Here is a 21,610-nt window from a genome sequence, read left to right as displayed (position 1 = left end):
ATTAGATAAGTATTCACCCCCTTTGCTATGACACTCCTACAAAAGCTCAGGTGCAACTATTTGCCTTCAGAATTCACATAGTAAGTTAAATAGAGTCAATCTGTGTGCAATAAAAGTGGTTCACATGATTTCAGATTAAATACACCTGTCTCTGTAGTTCCACAGTTGTGTAGTGCATTAAAAGCAAAGATACTACCATGAAGACCAAGGAGCTTTCAAAACAACTCTGGGATAAAGTTGTGGAAAGGCACAGATCAGGGGAGGGGTATAAAAAGATTTCAAAGGTACTGAATATCCCTTGGAGCACAGTCAAGTCGATAATTAAGAAGGGGAAAGGTATAAGGCACCACCCAGAATCTGCTTGGCGCAGGCCATCCTCCCAAACTGAGCAACTGGGTAATAAGGACATTGGTCAGAGAAGCCACCATGAGGCCAATGACAACAGTGAAACACCCACAGAGTTCCATGGCTGATATGGGAGAAACTGTCCACGTGTCAACAAAAGCTCAGGTACGCCATAAATCTGGCCTGTATGGAAGAGTGGCAAGAAGGAAGCCATTTCTGAAAAAAAAGCCCATGTAAATCCCACTTGGAATTTGCAAAAAGGCATGTGGGAGACTGAAAAGATGTGTCAAAAGATTCTGTGGTCTGATGAAACAAAAATTGAACTATTTGGCCTAAATGCAAAGCGTTATGTCTGGCGCAAACCCAATACAGCACATCATCCCTACTGTGAAGCATGGTGGTGGCTATGGTGATGCTTTTCATCGGCAGGGACTGGGAAGCTTGTCAGGGTAGAGGGGAAAATGGATGGAGATAAACACAGGCAAATCCTTGAGGAAAACCTGCTTCAGTCTGCAAAAGACCTAAGACTGAGACGGAGATTCACCTGTCAGCAGGACAATGACCCCAAGCACACAGCCAAAGCGACACTGGAGTGGCTTAAAAACTAGAAAGTGAATGTTCTACAGTGGCCCAGTCAAAGCCCGGACTTGAATCTGATTGAGAATCTGTGGCAAGACTTGAAGATTGCTTTCCACCAACAATCCCCATCCAGCTTGACAGAGCTTTGAACAATTTTGCCAAGAAGAATGGGCGAATATTGCAGAATCCAGATGTGCAAACCTGGTAGAGACTTACCCTGCTAAAGTCTCACAGCTGTAACTGCTGCCAAAGTTAGTTCTACCAAGTACTGACTCGGGGGGGGGGGGGATACTTATCTAACCAAGACAGATTTAGTTGTTTTTTTTTTTTTTTTTTTTTTTTTTCATTAACTGTTATTTCACAATAAAAATTATCTTGCCTCTTCAAAGTGTTGAGTAGGTTGTGTAAATCAAAGGAAACAGAAATCCCATTTAAATGCATCAAGATTTCAAGTTATAACACAAACTGTGAAAACGTCCAAGGGGAGTGAATACTTACTATAGGCACTGTAAGGTTGTTGATGCTGAATCACTAGGATCCTTTTAGATCCAACTTAACAAAGCACCGGTGAGCCGAATGGCTTCCTATCATTCGTACATTTTCTTATGTTTGTTAATATGTTCATATATTCTTCTGTTATTTGCAGAAAGAAGCTCACAATGATACCTTTAAGTATTTAACATACAAAAGGAATGGTAGCTATATTGCCATTTTGAATTGCTGTTTGTATTTCTGCACACATATTATATAATTATCTAATGGCAATGAAAGGCCATCCTTTATGAGAGTTAACATAATAATAGTGTTGAAGGTACTTCAAAGGCATGCTTGCCAATGACTATGGCAATCGTGAAATGTTGTTGGCAGGCGTCCACAAAGAAAGGGCGGAGAGTACAAATGGGGTACTCAAGATTGGCAGGTATGAGTCTACTCTCCTAACGAAGGACCTCAAAGATAACAGACCCTGTCAATTTACTGTGTCATTTAAATTGGCAGGCAATGTGGGTGGAGGCAGATATTTTTGGCTTTGAGACATTGGCTTGATTGATGGTGCCTTGTGACAGCAGAAACAGGCTGTAGGCTTGTGTCTGGAAAAGTGATGGTATTCTGATTGGTCACTACTATACTTCACAACCAATCAGATTTTTTAACAGACTTTTAAAATCTAATATATAGACAGTGGTCAGAGGTTAGTTTGACTTGCCATTAGTTCTACTTGCACAATAGTCAAAGCTGAAACTCTTGCAGCCCTCAACTCTTATTGACACCTTTTGCAGTTGCCAGGTAACAATCCATCCAGTGACATTTAACAATCTATAAATCAACCTGCAAAAAAATCACTCATCTGGTAAAATGCAGATCACACAATCTTGTTTTTGCATTGTTTCGTCAGCATTATTTATAGGGGTATTTGCTTGAAAAACTGCATAAATTCAGCCAGAGGAAAAAAAGACCCAGATTATAAGAACATAAGAGTAGGTTACAAACTAGAGAACCATTCGGCCCATTTTGCTCATTTGGTTGTTAGTAGCTTATTGATCCCAGAATCTCATCAAGCAGCTTCTAGAAGGATCCCAGGGAATCAACTTCAACAACATTGCTGGGGAGTTGGTTCCAGACGCCCACACTACTCTGTGTAAAACAAGTGCCTCCTATTTTCAGTTCTGATTGCCCCTTTATCTAATCTCCATTTGTGACCCTTGGTCCTTTTTTTTAATGCTTGAATCAGATCACCACGTAGTCTTCTTTGTTCAAGGCTTAATAGATTAAATTATTTTAGCCTGTCTGCATATGACATGTCTTTTAAACCATTAATAATTCTCGTCACTCTTCTTTACTCTTTCTAGAGCAGCAATATCCTGAACTGAAAATAATATTCTAGTTGAGGTCTTACTAATGCATTGTAAAGTTTTAACATTAATTCCCTTGATTTAAATTCAAAACTTTTCACTATATATCCGAGCATTTTGTTAGCCCTTTTTTTATAGCTTCCACACATTGTCTAGATGAAGACATTTCTGAGACAACATAAACTCCTAGATATTTTTCATAGCTTCCTTCTTCAATTTCAGTATCTCCCATATGGTATTTACAATGGAGATTTTTACTGCTGCGTGTAGTACACTTTTCTATATAAAATGTCATTTGCCATGTGTCTGCCCAGTTCTGAATGCTGTCTAGATCATTTTGACTGACCTTTGCTGCTGCAACGGTGTTTGCTACTCCTCCTATTTTTGTGTCGTCTGTAAATTTAATACGTTTGCTTAGTATACCAGAATGTAAGTCATTAATGTAGATTAGGAAGAGCAGAGGACCTAATACTGATCCCTGTGGTACACCACTGGTTGCCTCGCTTTTGAGGTTCCTCCTCTAGTCAGTACTTTCTGTTTTCTACATGTTAACAACTCCCTAATCCATGTGCATGCATTTCTTTGAATCCCAATTGCATTCAGTTTGAGAATTAATCTTTTATGCTGTACTTTGTTGAAAGCTTTCTGAAAATCTAAATAAACCATGTCATATGATCTGCAATTATCCACTGTTGATGGAAAAATCATAAAAATCAAGCACGTTAGTTAGACATGTAAAGAAGGGTGAATAATTGTGAATGGGCTCTCCATCTTGGGGCAGCAATTCACCAAAGAGTTTAGTAAGTAATGGTGGTTTCATATTTATAAAGCTTTACCAGAAGCAGAAAAAAATTAACATTTATGCCATCAAGCTGACAGGCTGCAAACAACACCTTCCGTGAAAGTTTACCTTGAGCTAACAATATTCAATGCATTTTTAATGTTGCTACCTTGGATCACAGATCACCTCAGTCAATTACAGGTAAGTTCCAAGTAGAGCATTTACTATCCCACAGGTAGATGCCCTCGACTAAAGCAAACATAAATCTTGCAACTCACTTTAAAACGGCAACAAATTTCAAGTAGCCTAAGCAATTCATATAATTTAAAAAATGTGTTCATACATAAATAAACAAAAACTTCCAGCCAAATATAATTCTTTTTTTCAGTAGGGTGAATTTAATACAACCCCAGAATACAAACACAAGATACCCACTAGTTCAAGAAGATTAAAATGAGCCTGTTTGAAATCTCTCTTGGATCGACATATCATAAATAGTAATTGTGTGAAGAGCACAATCTCCATGACTCCAGCCCTAACAAACAAAGAAGTAAAGACTTAACAAGGCAAAGAATGAATACAATCAATGCATCACTCTGAAACATAAGCCTAGCTTATTTTAAATAGGTCTACATTTTGTCATATATTCTTCAGTCCCCAAAATAAAAGCATTTCATTTTACCCAGTGGGGTATTTTTCATCAGATCCCAAATAAAATTTATTTAGACGATATGAAGGGTAACTACAAATCAATCTACAAAAATTGATATGAGGTTGAAAATCAGGGTTTCCGAATAAATCCCCCAAAGTTTGTATGTTATACAGTCTGTGTTTAATGCTGGTGCAACAAACTGTTCCAGCCTGACCGCCAATGTATTTGAATCGGCACAGGCAGACACACAGGGGATGCCCAATAAAATGACTCTGTGGGATGTCCTTAACAAAATATTACGTTTGTAAGACATTTTGATAAAATAAATTTTTGTAATCTAAAAACAAATCATTGCTTTGTTGGAAGTATAATGGTTTGAATACAACATCAAATGGAGAGTTAAGCAAGCAAGAAGGATGACTCCAACTGTGCAATAGTAAAGCAACCCATTATAATACACTTCAGATTCCATTAACAAAAAAAGTAGTGTGTTGTCTTTAATTATCTCATTTTTCTAAAGTATCCACTGTACATTAAAAGCGGCAACCTTTTCGTTTTGTAAATCATTTTGTGCTCTCCTGCATGTTGCCATGGAGAGTACTACTGTCCGCAATTCTTTGACTAAAAAAGTAAGGCGAAGTGGAAGAAAGGTTGACTGTTGACAAACTTATGAGCATTAAGCCCAGCAGAGTAGTGCTAAATTTTATAGTGCCGGAGCCCTGCCAAAACTTGTCAGATATGACGTCAATATCGGGGTAAAAATCTCACAATCAAAACCAAATTTCCATTTCTGCAAGTCCATTTTAAATAAAGAAAATATAAGCAGCACTAATTATTTGAGACTACTTACATTAGTAACAAACTGACTGCACACATTTTGCCAAAAAAAAATACAAAACACACCATCCGTTAAACGAAGCAGCAAGGAAAATCCAAAAAACAAAAAAAGCCCAACAGGGTCCCAGATATATGCAATAGGGTTAGTATCCTTCAGCTTTAGTGTTAGCAACAATAGTCTGCAAACTTCAAATACATTATTTAAGATGCTAGAAGAGTACATTCAAATTCAGAAGTTCAGATTTTACAACTGCTTATTAAATTCACTGCATACCATAAAAAAAAAGCTGTAATGACATTTTAAAAGTAAACACTGAAACTATTGAAAATGATAGGCTACTCACTGAAAATGAAGCATCACATTTTCCACAGTGGGTCTGGTACGTCGTTCACAGTAGGTGTAGCCACTCTTGTCCTTGTGTCTTCAGCTGAGCAGTGACTTTGCAACCAAGTAGCAACGTAACTTGTGGGATCCCATTCTGTAAGTGGGGGTCCATGCAGTCTTACAAACGATACCCGACTGATTAGGATTCTTTCTGATTAGGATACTATTAGGTTCAAGTGGCTAAATCTACACTTATATTTCTGCAGAGCTGCATGGAATTAGTTTTGTACAATTCAGCAAAAGTTGTAATTCTTGAGGAACTCGTTGCCCTACTTCATCGACATAATCTCTGTATGCATTTATCACAGTAGTAGATGGCAAAATTAAAGTGAGCACACAATGCTTCATAGTTACGCCTCAGCACTGACACAGTTAACTTAGTTAACAGTTAACTTGCTACCCATCTCGTGCTTAAAACATGACCAATCTTTGAAATTTGCTGTTCTTTTTCAGAAGCACACTCTGCAAGTTGCCTCTGATTTTGAAGAGATGTACTATAAACTGAATGAAGTTTGTCCATAAAATGAATGAAAATGGTTCACTCCACCAACTTCTGAGACCAAGTCACCCACTGCCAGTACTAACCTATGGTTTAAACAGTGCCAAACAATAATATTTGGGTACTGCTCAAAAAGTCTGGTTTGTTACCACGCAAAACACTAGTGCCCTCTCTAGTGAAGGCCACAGGGTGTTGTTTCTTATACGAGTCATCAAAACTATGTTTAGCTGGACATTCAAGTAGTTTAACAATTGTGTAAGCTTTTTGATCTGGACATTCAATGAGATCTAAAAACATGAAATTTGGTTCAAGTTTTATCACTTTCACATCTAAGGTACTCAATGAATGCTGTTTTGTTACTAAGGCTGGTTGACTATAAGTATTCAAAGCTTACCATTTATGTCATGAATGTGTTTAAAAATTTTTCTTTCTCATCTCAAATGCAATGTGGAAGATAATTTCAGAAGCACTACATCTAGAATGCAGCCCAAATCCTATATCAATCAAAAAAAGGTCTGTCGTTTTGTGCCAAGTAATACGCTGAGCGGAAAATTGCACAAGTAGTCTTTAAATGAGACGCATTCATGTTGTCACATATTTTTTCGAGTGTGCTTTTAATTTTTCTATAATACAGTGCACTGCAATGTAAGCTCTTGACAGTGTGTTCCACAGTTTTCTTTCTCAGGGATTTTAAATGAGCACTCCAGTTTGATCCATTCATTAGCAAGTGTAAATTCCTTACTTTAAGATGGAAAGATCTGCAACAGTTGAACAAACGCTGCACCCCAGTTTTCCATTTTTGCAGTCTGTACATGGATTAGCCTCCTGTTTCCTCCTCCACATTTCCTTTGTCCACACATCAGTGCAGGAGTACAGCAGACTTTGATCAGGCCCTGAGGATGTTAAAGGATCCTCATTTTCAGCTGAAGCCGCTGGATTCAAAAGGTGTCTGTGTCTCGTTTCCAGTTGAATTTATTCCAGTACTGCTGGTGTCAGTGTCTTTGTCGTTTGCTGTTCCAGGACATTTTTTCTTGAAAAAGGTAGTAATAGTTTTTTGTTTAGCAGCCATTGCTGTTTTCTCTCTACCCACCACGATTCACCCGGCACTAGCAAAACCTTGTGACACGAATTGAAGGGTCACGCATTCAACTTGCTGATGTCAAGACGTACCTAGTGCATCCTGGGTGCATTCAAACATGAATTTGAGGAACGCATTTTTGTGTTTTATGTTGAGCGTTTTGTTAATTTTAAATAAAATAACTTATTTTTTTAAAGGCTTTTTTTTTTCTTTAAGTTTCACGGCTCAGATTGATAGATTTTTAGGTGCTCCAGTATGCTCTGGCAGCACTACACCCCTGATTAAGCCTAAATGTTGGGTTTTGTTGGACTGGAAAATTTTGGGTCGTCATTTTTTTGCACAAAGCTATAAAGCAGGGGGTGATATTTGTAGCATCTTGCCACATCCAATCACACACATCTATAGATACATATTCATCTTCACTACCTCTTAAACAATGAGGGACTAAAATCTCAATTGTAGACATCTCTGTGATGCATTGCATGTTTTTTGATTTAAAGGTGTTTTCTCAGTGAGGAATGTGATGCGAGAGTTGTTCTTTTTCAGAATGTCCTGAACGGAACACTGTTTTGAGATCCAGTCAGGGAAGGGGCTCTTTAGCTGGGCCAGAATGTTGAAATGTATAGGAATTCCACATCTCACCAGGAAAACACCCTCATGATTCTTCAAAAGGGTGCTGTGAATCTCATATATCACATATAGTAGGGAGAGCCTCAAGCACCACTTCCTGTAGCACCAGGTATTGAATACCAGGGAACTGTTTGTTTGGCTGGACATACATTAACCAGGAACTGCTGCAACACCAATGAAACAACCCCCTTACACATCACAGGTGATTATATTGTATATCAATAAATGCTATTACTGAACTATAATTCTAAAAAATGTACCATTACTTCTGGTTTCACAGGTTGTAAAACTTGTCTGGGTTGCCACCTGAAAAAAATCAATATTATAAGCGAGCATTGGTGAAGAAAAAATGTAACACATTATACGTTCTATAAAATAAATGAATATTGGTTATAACGGGCTGTACTTGGTTTGTTACACATCAATGAAACTGGGCATTACCAAAACAAATGACTGAAACACTACACCATATGCTGGAAACTACACTGGAAAAAAATCTTAAATAAATCGTGGTTCAGGTGATTATATATATTTTTAAAGGTTTTTAAAAAATTGCTTCCAGGTGCCTTTCTCCCTTCTAAGAAGTAAAGCCAGGTGAATGCAGTATTGCTAATAATTAGAACATGGTTCTGAGTTTACCTTTGTTGTGTTAGAGAATAAATAAAGCAGACTTAGGATAGGCATATAAACCTAAAACTTACTTTCATTTAGATGGTAAGTTCATGTCTGCTGTTTCATTACTCGAACTCCTCTAATTAACGTTGGACAGGTAATTTTTAGAACTCTAGAAGAAATACACGCACTCCCACCGCATATCCCAAGTCCATTTAGAACTCTAGAAGAAATACACGAACTCCATCCGCACATCCCAAATCCATTCAGGGGACTAACTGCCAAATCCACAGGAACTTCTCGTTTTGAGGGTTTGCCAAGTCTCTTTTCCAGACATCTCATCCTCGACTGGCACGGCAGTCGCAGCTTGCCAAGATGTCTTTCTCTACCCATTACGAAATCCAGTCAACATACCAAAACATTTCCAGTATGACCTTTTGATAATGCCAAAGTCAGGGCTACCTACAGATTATGATCATTAGCAATGAAGTTCAGTCATTTGAACATCCCTCCCCAAGTATCTTAATGGAAATCCAGTTTTAGGACGGTATTAACAGGTGCAAATAATGCTACTCTAAAGCTCAGTGAAGAGCGCACTGAGGCTCAACTGTGACAACAGACATTTAAAAAAAAAGAAAAAAAATGTAACTGTCCTAACAGTTCACCCAATAAAGACACACAATTTCCTTCTGATGCTTCCATACAAAATGACATTACGCTGCTCCGATAATACCTGTATGGTTGCATTACTTATCCCTTCAGCTGCTCTGTAATCTGCCACAATCTTAATACTGAGGCTAAATGAAAACAACGAACACAGCATCTCACAATTGGCTAAATGGTTGAAATGCCATGAGACAAATGTTTTATTTCTATTTCTCCCAGGGAAAAGTGAGAAACCTATTATGAACGATGGAAAGATCTAGGTCAAGTTTTAAAATCCCCAGCAACATGAGAACTCCTAAAGCTTATCACAAAAAAAGCATTACGGGCTTCCTTGCTTCAGTGTATACCATTCTTAATTGTGGTTTTACATAATGACTTCCTTGGTGAAGCATTCTGTACCTAAACCTGTGCAGCACTTAAATGCTTAAAGTAACTTTAAATTTGTAGGCCTGTTACTCAAATATTGAGCACAGAAGTACCAGCTTGTACTTTAAAAAAAAGGGTTTTATTGTAGTTCAAAAAATGTATTTTTTAAATCATCTCAACCTTATTATGTGGTTGGACAACACAAGTAAGAATTCTACAGCTGTCTAAGCTGGTTTCCACTGCTATGGTATGCTTCTTCAAACAAACCCTGACCATTTTAAATTGCATCCAGCCATACTTTTGCTTAAATTGATATGCTTTGTTTGCGTAATTTATTTTGACAATAAAAAGGTTTTGTTATAATAACAATCATACAATTCTATGAAATAACATTTCATCTGACACAAAAGGCAGTCAGTACTCAAAAATATTCAGCAGAAGCTGCTGTACAATTGAAATACTGACATCCATGTTAAACAGTTTCTAGTGCTGCCCTGATTTTAACTTCAGCAGGCTTTGTACGTTTTTTGGATCACATTCCAAGACATAACAGGATTTATGTATGTAAATATTGGATAATTCTAAATGTCACATGTTAATCCGAATGTAGTCCAAGTCAAATTACAATGTAATCATTATTAGCAGAACACCATCATTAAATCATTATTGAGAGTAATCAGATTGAGGAAGCCCACTAAAACACTTGTCCATGTCCTATCTTTTCTGAAAACAGACCTCATGATCATTTTTTTTCTTACCTTTTTATAATCTGAATGGAATTTGTCCAACAAGCTCAAACATTGCATAATTTTTAGATAGTAGGGCTCATCTATAGTTATATTATTTATTTTTTTTTTTAAATCTCTCTTTTAACAGTGTGGGTTTCAGAAGTTACCATCTTAAAAGACAATGTATTATAAACTATATGTAACACCTTTGTCTTTTGATTGTCTTATTTCCCTGTATTTAGCAATATGCAGTAACCAATGTAATAGATTTTGGTTGCGGGTAATGAAGCCAGAATTGGTGGTTAAAAGTTGAATGTAAATTTTGATATTATTATTTTTTTATCTGTTTAAAAAAATGGTGTGCAAGTTGTTCTTATGGTAAAGCAACACTGTGTTCTCATTTAGGTTTCCAATATTTCAGTTGCTGTTCAAGTAAAGAGTTAAACAGCAATCAATATTACAATTTTAAACTTCAACAAAGCATGGTACATGGAGTTCAGGCAGAATGTCAGCATCACCAGGACACGATCGCATGTCTTATAAGTACCTGACCTTAATTCTAAAAGCTTTATACCCATTAACATCATTTTGAATAAAACTAAAATGTGAAATTGACATAAACTGCTCAATTATCTGTGATAATGCAAATTAAACAATTTTTTTCACTTTTAAATTATACAAAATATATTCCTGAATCTTCTGGAGCAAAACTAAATCTGTTGTTGAAAAGTTACAAATTGATTATGTACTATTCTTTCTATTTTAGTCTGGGACCCATTTCCCAATAGAGCCTTAGTTGTGTACTTCCACATGGCATTAAATTATGCAGCATACATTTTCTGTTAAAGCAATCCCAGAGAAATATGAAAATTACTGCTATGAACTAAAAAATGGTGCCTAACTTACGGACCAGAAAACAACAAACACAGTTATTGTACGACATCAAGGTGCTAGATGCTGCTATTTCAAAGTATATCCTTTAGACCTCTGGTCACTAGATATATCAAACAATCAGATTGTGACATACACCATAGAAAATGATATCCATGTGAAGAAAATCTTACATATTTGGTGCCAGTTATGTAATAAAACAAAAACAAAAACAAAAACAGTTATAGCCCCATATGTGACCTCACCTCTACTCTAAAGTTTCCATCACATGGGGAGGACGGGTATAAAAGTTCTCAAAACTGCATCCACAACAGTGATTTCCATGTTTCTTAGGGATTTTGCTAAACAAATATATGTTGTATAAAGAATACCATATGGAGAGTAGAACTTAATTATAGTTTTAGCTCCTGGACCATTTACAAAGGTTTCTTTGTTTCCTAACAAATGTATTAGACCTTGGACACCCTTTTAAATAGGCAAGATAGATTGAGTTCATATCTAAACTCATATATAGTGCTAACCAGCGTTCCCTCTATGGCTAAAATGCATGCATCTTTCAATAACTGTCAACAGCCTTTGCATTCAGGTTTACTAACTTTCGCAAGTTATCATAAATATCAACCTTAAAATCGAGACTCCAAAATCGAACATTTTGAAAGCATTCTTGCAAAGCGTTAACATAAGGATATTTGCGTCTGTTGACTAGCAGCTGATTCGCCGATTTCCCTCTGTAAAATTCCACGTCACATTCGAGCAGAGCTCGCAGCCAGATGCGTAGATCAGCCTATAAGCTCCAAGTCTGCATGATCGTAATCTGCAGGGCATAATCATTACAGGATTCTAGTGAAAATACTAGCAATGCTGCACCTGCTGTTGCCAGCCAAGAATGTTTTTAAAAAGTGTTCATAAAACATCTGACAAGCCTCCTTCCACAAATATTGGTCCATCTACCGAGTTCAGCAGATGGATGGTATAAATCCCTACACAATGTCTCCCAATCACCAGAAAAAAGCACGTGTGTATGCGGTTAGAAATCTTTATTAAGACACTCATTACACTAATAAAAAAAAACTATTAAAACCTATGAATGTAATAAAAAGTCATGCAAGTGCAGAAATGTACAGGTACAGTACAGGTAGACTACATTACAGCAAATTGTTTCCAGCGACATCCCCTCTGGTGTTGTCAGAGTTTCAGTTTCGGTTGTATTTTCGTCAGTACTCTCCTCCTGAGTTACAAAAACCCCAACTTTTTTGAAGCAACGTTGCTTTGTTTGCTAACTGACAGAGTTCAATGCATGCTTTAGCAAGTGCACAGCACCTAGCAGAGGCATTTTATTTACACCCTGAATTTTCGCACTTATGCACATCTCTTTTCTGTTTCCAGCCATGCTTGCTGTTGGCTGTTTTTTCAAACTCTAAACCCGATATTGCGTACAGGGATTAAATAGCCAAGGTACAGTATAGGGGTAATCACTCAGTAACAAGGTGTAAACAGCTGATTGGTCGACCTGTTAAGACTTTACTACATTAAAGCGCTGCCTTTTGTATTGAAATCTATGAATGGGAATGTAACGAGGTGAAAACAGCTGATTGATGGATTAATAAGAGTGATTACTACAGTAAAAGCAGTGTGTTTGTTATTTCAATCTATGTAAATGGCATAACAAGATCCAAACAGTTAAACAGCCCGAAATATACGGTGTAAACGATGCCTTTGTTATTGAAATCAATGGGAATGGCAAATAGCTGCCCACAATAACCCTGAACGGTGTAAGGATACTGTATTACACTTTTGAGTATACTATTATGTGGTTTTATTGGATTTCTATGCATTTTAGTCAGAACTTAAGGTTAAGTTTCTCAAGACGGTAGAAGGCAGTGCAGATGTCAGTGTTTTATACAAAATTATAAAATGGCTTGGATAAATTATGTGCTGTGATTGGCTGAACAAGATCACATGACTGTGAGGTAATAACTGTCTTACCGCACGACTATGACATCATAGACCAACATGCTTACCTGATCTATTAATATTACTACACCTTAATAGTAACAATTATCTAAACATTGTTTCTGTGGGTAAAAAAAATGTCAACATACAACTGAAACAGCATTTAAATCACTCAATCTGTTCTTTTTTCATCTCTGTTACTAAGAATTACAGAAAAATTGGCAAATATACTGTGGTATTTATTTAGTCAGGGAACTGAACAAAGAAAACTCAGAGGCAAGCAGTAGCAGTAACGCTATTCAAAAGCCATCTGAGAAATCACCACACAAGTCTCACTCAGCATGTAATATACTATATATGCAACAGCTGCATCTACTTATTAAACTAAACAGCACCTTATAAAATTGACTAGAGAGTATGCAATATTTAAACTCGACACAACAGATACATCTCACCACCACCCTCTGATTTCAGAAACATATTTAAAACAAAATTAAAATCTCTCCTGCTCTCTGCTGACACAACCGTTGGGCTTTTAAACAAGGTCAGGTTTGGAATAGAATTCTATTGTGCTCGCTGTGGATGGGAAGGACTGCAGCACTGTGCAAACTGACACAGAATTCGTTTAGTCCACATATCATCTAATGCTGGTTTACAATCTAGGGAAATTATACCAGTTACCGGCATCGGTGTGAAAACAGCTTCATAAATTATTTGTCAGCTCTCTTGAAGACTGCAAAGCCTGAATAGGATAATTTCTTACAAAAAACTCTCCATTGAGTGCCAATGCAGTGCAGTGTTTCACAAATGTAATTTCATCTCGAAAAATGCTTCTATGAATGGCAATGTTCAATGTAATGTTCGTGGCAAATAAAAAAGTACAAAATATATGTTACAATCAAACAGTCTTCAGGGATTTTTTTTTCTCAGTGGACAGGTACATAATATAGTTCTTATTTTTTTCCTTAAAAGAGCCAGTTTGTGTAATTATTTTAATTTTTTTTGCCATTTTATAAGCGAAATAACCCACTCTAGGGTGTGCAGCAAGATAATTCTTACCGCACTTTCTGTTGTTGGTTATTTCTTACTTATAAAGCAATTCTATACAGACTGCCAGTTAAGCATGCAGTCTATATCTATGATACAGTTATGATAGGATCCCAGACAGGCATAAAAGGATGACTGAAAATCAGAAGCAGAGATACAATAAATGTCTTGTAGATGTTTAAAATGAAAGTAAATTGTAAAAGTGTTGAGATACTTGTATTGGAATATTGTTTCAAAATTGTACATTGCAACAAAAATAATAAATTAAACTGTTGATGCATGGCCTTACGTTTCTCACTCATAATTTACCCTTTGTCAGTCAAAAAGGCTAGTTTCTCAGTATCTAAAAAGCTTAGAGGGAACACTGGTGCTAGTTAGGTCCCCTACTATTGGTACTGGTACCTTACTATTGGCCTGGGGTTCGCTAATATGGCACAATTCATTACCAAAACACCCCTATAACAAACACCTGTTTCATATGTTCCCTTCAACAACTGACATAACTGTTTTACAGAATTTAAAATATATTCATATTCAATGGCATTGTACCATCCCCTTTGCAACCCCCTATGACACCCAACAGTTTGAGAGCTCCTGCTCTAAACATCAAAACTTTGAACCTCATCTCTTCATATGATGTATATTTTACTAAGAACCCTTTATGTGAAATGTAACCAACACACAATTCTTTCCTTATGCAGTCAAGTAACTTATGTGATTTATTTTTTAATTTTTTCTCTGTATAAATTGTCACCTGTGGCTTTTTTAGCACACAAACAATAGAAATCTTACAGAGTGAGTCTGGATTACTGTGATACATCTTTCAGATGCCATTATTATATCTCATCTTTAGGTGACAGGAGCAAATGTATTAAAATCATCACTTCGCCAATCAAATAGAGGGTTCTCTACCGCAACCCATTACAAACTCTCAATACCTGCATGTTCCTTCTCCAAATATACATCATTTGATGTTATCAACCCCCCCCCCCATTTAAATGAATATTTGTTCATAGTTTGTCTTTACTTTGATGCAACTGTGTGCATATTTATAATTCTAAAAAACCAAAAAAAACAAATTAAGCTGCTTGCTAGAAGATAAAAACAACTTTTTATTACAATGCCCAGTACAAATCCCACTTAATTTCTGAAATCCATATCATTGCAATTTGCATTATGAAGAACTATATGATGTTGCTGTTCGGTGCTTTGTCTGTAAAACAAAAAGCGATACCATCAAACCAAGAGAAAAGGCACACTAAAGTCTTCAACACCAGTCAAATAAAATGAAACAGAAGCAATGAGAAGTTCTGTCTTATACATTTTGGCACTAGCATTACCATCACTGTGCCTGAGTTGGATAGTGGGAGAGAAGATCCAAAATATATATTAGCTGTTATTATGGAAGTTGTAGATGGCAACTTCTATCATGTGGGAACTATGGTATCCTGAAGCAGTTGTATATGAGAGCCCAGTTTAACACTTGCACACAAGTTTCTATCATTAGAAAGCATGACAAATAAAGGAATTACTTTGAGGGGCACAGAGACCTTAAAGTCTCCTGGCTTTGGCAAGCAGTGGAAATGTAAGGTTTTACTGTGCACCTCAAAATGCCATAGCAGTACTCTGCTGTAACAAATAAAAGGCTAATGAAAACAGCAATGTTCATCTGGGTATCGGGTATGTAATACAGTTATCAATGAAAGTTCATCACCAATCAAATTACCATTCATTTTACTACTGAATCTTTTTTAACTCAAATGCTGATGCAAATGTTATGCTTTTTTTTCAATATTACTATAAATGTGTTGTTCAAATTATCATGTGTGTGGCTGGGACACAATGACAATGTATATTAAATAATAAATACATTTGTTTGAATGCTATATCAATCAAATCAAAAGTTGAAAAACATACTGATATGCTTATATTTGTTTTTTTATATTTGTTATTGCATTTTTCTAAGTGGTTGTTTAGCATTATTGTGTTTGTATTATGATGCTAAATATTGTTAAACATAATACAATTTTATTGTTTGAAATGTGTAAAAAGGCTAGCAACATCTGTCTTATGCATTTATTTTCGCGATCTATACAAGTAGCTGCCGGGCAGTAGCCAAAATGACATAACATTCCGTTATAATTTGGCTACTGCCAGCAGTAGCTGGGCATTTTGCGAAATGCCTGACTTTGGCAAGTGCCCATAACATATACACTGGTTTCATTGGACCTGTAATGTTTCTATTTAGAACACTTTGGTCATATCAAACTTATAACATAGAACCTTCTCTTGTTCAGTACACAAGAATAGATTTTTAAAAACCGAAATAAAATTCCAGAGAAAGTCCATGAACCATAAGAGTTTTGTGCCCTAAGCATCCTGGCAAAACAATCAAACTCATTGGTTCTGCAGGCAAAACCTGTGAAAACATGCTTCTCAGGGGTCAGTTGAAATACTAAGCTAAATATTTATTTCCCTTTAGGTGAGCATTTCCCTGGCCGACTGGCAGAAAAATAGACTCAGCAAGAAAACATTAACCACACAATTCAAAGTTTACTTGATGGTTTTTAAATACAATGCTATATATTGGGCACCACAACCTTGATGTTTAAATGAATCCATAACGTGACAGTCGAACATGCCCAGAATGTAGACAAACATTATCCAATATTATGTCGTTTTTTCAAATTCGTGCCTTTGTTTCATACCCAGAAATTAAAGTGACAACCAGTTGTCAAACATATTGTAAACAAACAACCAAAACAGTGATGAAACAGTCACAACAATATTTAAAAACAGTACGGTGAAAAGCCCACACGTAATAGGATGCCTGCTGCAGTGCAGCCTTTTCACAAAATAAACCCAATTCCCCTTACCTTTCTGTAGACAAGCATGTTTGGAGATTCATCCGTCACCCCGTTGCTGCTTTGCCCATAATTATTTCCCTGCGCCATGACTCAGTCTGCTCAGCAGCTCGAATCTTGACAATAGCTGCTGAGAGAAGTGTGAGCGATTGAAGATGTGCAAAGAAGCAAACCTATGACACCTCCCACGCCCCTAGAAAACTATGTTCGGTTTCAGTGGTTAAACCAGTTAAACGCCATCCCTTCGTGCTATGTTGTTCAATGGTACAGACTGAATTTTTAATACATGACATTAAACCAAATAGGGAAACTGGTGACATTAAGGCAATGCATAAATAAATACATACATGCATACATAAATACATAAATAAATATATAACTGCGTGCGAATGCTTAAGGCAATGTTTAACTTTGGATTCGTTAATATTAATTTAAAAAGGCAACATTTTAAAATATGGCACAGCTTTGAAAATGTATCACGAAAACAATCTCCAATAGCAAACACGTGTTTTAAATGTTCCCTTTAGCAACTGATAGAAATAATTTAACAGAGTTCTACTTTTAAAATATATTGATTGTATTTGGATTATAAATGATACGAGCAACAAATGTTACATCCCTTGTACGCTAGACCTACTGATATAAACGCTGTTGTAAATAAAACACAATATTCGCTGTTTCTAATACAACGGACCGTGATCTTTACAACACTGCATTTTGTAGGCAATGTGACAGTAAAACAAACATAGGAGATCGTATCTGGCTTATTTAAAGCATTGATTGCAACTATGCTGCTTATTTAATGATATCTAGTTCGCTGGTGTGTGTATGTATATTGCATGCCATTGAGAAGCATTTTGTACTGCACAGCCGTTGTCTCTAAAAGATTACAAATCAAGGTTTGTTTCGTGGTAACAAATGGCAGTCTGCTATTTGCAGAGTGAAGCAAAAGCCATTACAATTTCAGCACCAAAGACAGCGACTGACGATGCATCCCCATTCAAATATAAGCAGAAAGTACCCCATAAATAACATTATTAGTCTGGTTCTTACTTACCTCTGATAAACGGCGAGTAATAAAATAATAATAATAACGCAAAATCCTCTTTCTGTCCACAACGTGCTGTTGAGTTTGTCAGCTGCCGGACGCAGGAATGTAATGACAATTCATTGAAAACGATGGAGCAGATGCAGACCTGCTTCTCTCGACTACCTCATAAAAATGCTGAAGAGTGAAGGTGCGCGGCACACAAATACACACACACACACACACACACACACACACACACACACACACACACACACACACACACACGTACACAAATACAAACTCTCTAACACACGCAGCTACCACGTACACGCGCGGCGACCTATGACCAATCACGTGTTGGTAAATCGAACGTCAATGTCCCGGCGCCTAGGCAACAGCCACCAACCCTTTCGTTCTTGAATACTTTTGTAAAGGAGATTGTGATTTGAGATTTGTTTTCCTTTTGTCATGAATGGAATGAAATCAATGTATCTCAGTAAGATACCGTATTACAATAACCTTGCAAGACGAATATGCATGACTTTAAACAATGTTTTTACTTTTTTGTAAGTTGATATTGATTACATGTTTTGTTTTGTTTTTTTCCGTGACACAACATGAATAAAAAATCTTGCGTGTTTCCTGTGTTGTAAACAGTAATTCATGCTTAACAAATTATAGCGTTATTAACTATGTTTTCATGTACATTTTGAAAACTTGCTTTGAGAGTGCTGTAACTGACAAACACATAGATGAAAATTGACTGTGGTGCAGATTTAGCAGGTAGCGCAACGGACTGAGACACTTGTATCTTAACAATTAATTATACTGTGACACATCTGACCCAGATAATTAAGTTTATATATATATATATAGCCACTTCTGTTGCAATTCCTATTTTCAGTGAATCGCGGCAGTCCACCAATCAAAGCAGATCACTGTCCTGTCCTGGTATTAAACAAAGCCCTGGATTCCACTGTATCACTGCTAGCTGTATCATATTGATAATGACACTGTGTAACAATTATTATTATTATTTTTTTTTGTTCCTGGGTAGTAAGTGTTATTTCCTAATTTCTTATGCCTCAAAAGTATAGCACATGGCTGTTATTCCCCACAAACTTTGCTTTTTGTAACCAGGACAGTGATATTTCAAAATATCACTACTTCCAATGGGAAAATGGGCAAATGTGTGTCTTTTTGTATTTACAGTATAATTGTAAATCTCGAAAAACTACTCACTTCTAAATCTTTTGTAGTCATCTTTGTATTACTTTAGTCTAAATACATGTTAATTTGAATTCATATGTTGTTTTTTTCTGACCTTATGTGAACAAAAAGACACACATTTGCCCATTTTCCCATTGGAAATAATGATATTTTGAAATATCACTGTCCTGGTCACAAAAGCAAAGTTTGTGGGGAATAATGGCCATTTTCTATACTTTTGAGGCATAAGCAATTAGGAAATAACACTTACTACCCAGGAACAACAATTGTGTTACATAGTGTGATCTTTCCCAATGAACCTATTGTGTGGAAATTGCTCCCAGATTTTTTTTTTTTTTTTTAAAGTGTCTACTAGGCATCCACAATAACCATTTACCTACTTGCAAAAACACAGCACATTGCACAAACAATGTCTGCATCCTACAGTCACATTACCAGACACCCCTATAGGTCAATTAGACATATGTTACTGTACTCAATACACTGCTTGTTATCTGCTACTGCAGAAAGATCTTTTCCTACATAGTTAAATTAATAATCTGCCAACACAGTACTTTCCAGAAACCAAATGGTGTGAAATTTGGACACATTAATCTACACACCCTATCTCGCTTGTAAATCCGGTTTTACAGTTTTCTATGCTAAACAGTAGGCTATCAAGAGGAATGCCCCTTTTTTCTATACTATGTGAAATGTTCCCTTTCAAGTGCGATATGTAACCATTACTGCATGGGTATTTACCTCTTGAAAACCTGAAACCTGAATAAGCTAGTTTAAAGATTCTTGCAAAGCCTGTGACAGTTATGTCCATGAGGACATAAAAGTACTGTGTGCACAGATCTCAGAGCCATTATTCTTTTCAAGACTGACCCAACAGGGGATTCTGGTATCAGATAAGTACTTGTTACTGTATAATTTTCGCTATTATTCTGTTTTACATAATTTGTGATAATTTGTTTATGCTCTGAATGGGAGAGAATGAATCTGAACTGTAAATCTACCTCCTGAACTGGAAAGCCACAGGAGCATTGTTGTTGTTTTGTTTTGCAGTAGAGTACTGAATGGGAGCTGAAGCCACTGAGCCAGCATAAATCACCTGGAGCAAATATATATATATATATATATATATATATATATATATATATATATATATATATATATATATATATATATATATATATATATATGTGCATATTGTGCACTACAGCCTGTTGTTTGTTATGTCCCACAGTGGCCTTGTGTCTTCTGTGAAGCCAACAGCTTGAGTCACTGCTTCCCAGGGATCAAGCAACATAAGTCGGCTGACTTTGTGCTCCCCCCAGGCTGCATAGCTCCAGCTGACGTTTATTTTGTGAACTGCATTTGTGTTATTACTATTTTTTGGAGAAAAATATTTGTCCTGTTGTATTTTTATTTTATTTTTTACAGAAATACACGCACAGCTGCTCAGCTGGACCCAGATAGCGTGTCGGTTGAGATTGCTGTAGTCTCTCCCACAGTAACTTGCTGCTGTTGTGGCGATTGCTTTTGCATCACCATTGCGAAGGCTGTTAGTACCTCTAACAAGCAGCCTTCCCTGAGTCGCATGTATGGTACTGACTGAGTGGTTTTGTCAGTGGCTTGTACACGTGGGCATCCCTGTACATTGCTACCTGCAGTAACTGCAAACTGGTGGACCCATACTGTAGTCACCGACCCGCTCCATTCCCAACCTGGTACCGAATCGGGACTGAGGTTAGCGCACCGCTATAAAACCGTACCATAGTTGAATTTGCTTTTAGCACCATATGATACATAAATAATATAAAAATGTAATTGTTTAATTACTGTTTTTTGTTGAAAAAGTATTTTCTCTTGTGTCTACACACACTTGTGTCTATAATGTGGTGCTCAGCACATATACAGCAAGGCCATCTGTTGGGGTCAGCAGCACAGAGCTACTCAATTCCATTATTGTTGCTTTAAACAATTTCAACCACAGTTTCAGCTTTTTTTATCACCATTGTGAATTGTCCATTCTAAACAGCAGGCTTCCCTCAGTCTCGTGTTGGTACTGACAGTGGTTTTGCCAGTGACTTTTACAGGTGGGCATGTACGTTGCCACCTGCGGTGACTGCACACCGGTACCAGTACCGTCCCCATACTGAACCACTACCAACCAGGTTCTAAAGCCACTGATCCAATACCAAACAGAGCTGGCGCCGTCCCAGTTATTTTATTACTCGTTTTTGCTTTCAGCACCATATGAGACATTTTTATATTATTTATGTATTTTTTTAATTACTGTTTTGTTTGTTGAGAAAGTATTTTCTCTTGTGTCTATGCACAGTCCTGTATTCAATGTGGTGCTCAGCACACATGCAGCAAGGCAGCTGCTGGGCTCAGCAGTACAGCACAAGACTGTGACACTCACTGGTTGCTAGTCCATTCTAGCAAGCTGGATTTCTCAGTCTCGTGTGTGGTACTAACCGTATGGTTTTGCCAGTGGCCCTGTATTTTGCCATCCACAGTAACTGCAAACCAGTGGACTCTTACTGTACCAGTGCTGAAGTTGCCGCACCAGTACCAACCTGGTACCGTATCGAAC

The 21,610-nt window shown here is 36.9% G+C and overlaps 1 protein-coding gene across 4 annotated transcripts in view; it reads right to left on the bottom strand.

Annotated features, from left to right (window-relative positions):
• The window catches only part of LOC121315663 (regulator of G-protein signaling 7-like), a 153,566-nt gene extending 135,524 nt beyond the window's left edge, over nucleotides 1-18,042 (bottom strand). For 3 of the 4 annotated variants that reach the window (XM_041249937.1, XM_041249935.1, XM_041249939.1), the window contains exons 1-2: nucleotides 17,821-18,042; nucleotides 16,776-16,890 (exon numbers count right to left, since the gene is read on the bottom strand). In XM_041249937.1, the coding sequence (XP_041105871.1) occupies nucleotides 16,776-16,853 (78 nt within the window). In that variant the 5' untranslated portion in view covers nucleotides 16,854-16,890; nucleotides 17,821-18,042. Of the gene's footprint in view, nucleotides 1-16,775; nucleotides 16,894-17,820 lie in introns of all 4 variants that reach the window. The other variant, XM_041249936.1, reaches the window with a different exon arrangement.
• Nucleotides 18,043-21,610: the final 3,568 nt, after the last annotated feature.

This window comes from Polyodon spathula, chromosome 5 (genome assembly GCF_017654505.1).
Source record: "Polyodon spathula isolate WHYD16114869_AA chromosome 5, ASM1765450v1, whole genome shotgun sequence".
Taxonomy (NCBI): domain Eukaryota; kingdom Metazoa; phylum Chordata; class Actinopteri; order Acipenseriformes; family Polyodontidae; genus Polyodon; species Polyodon spathula.
Note: the sequence above shows the minus strand (reverse complement) of the source record. Positions and strands in the feature narration are given on the sequence as shown.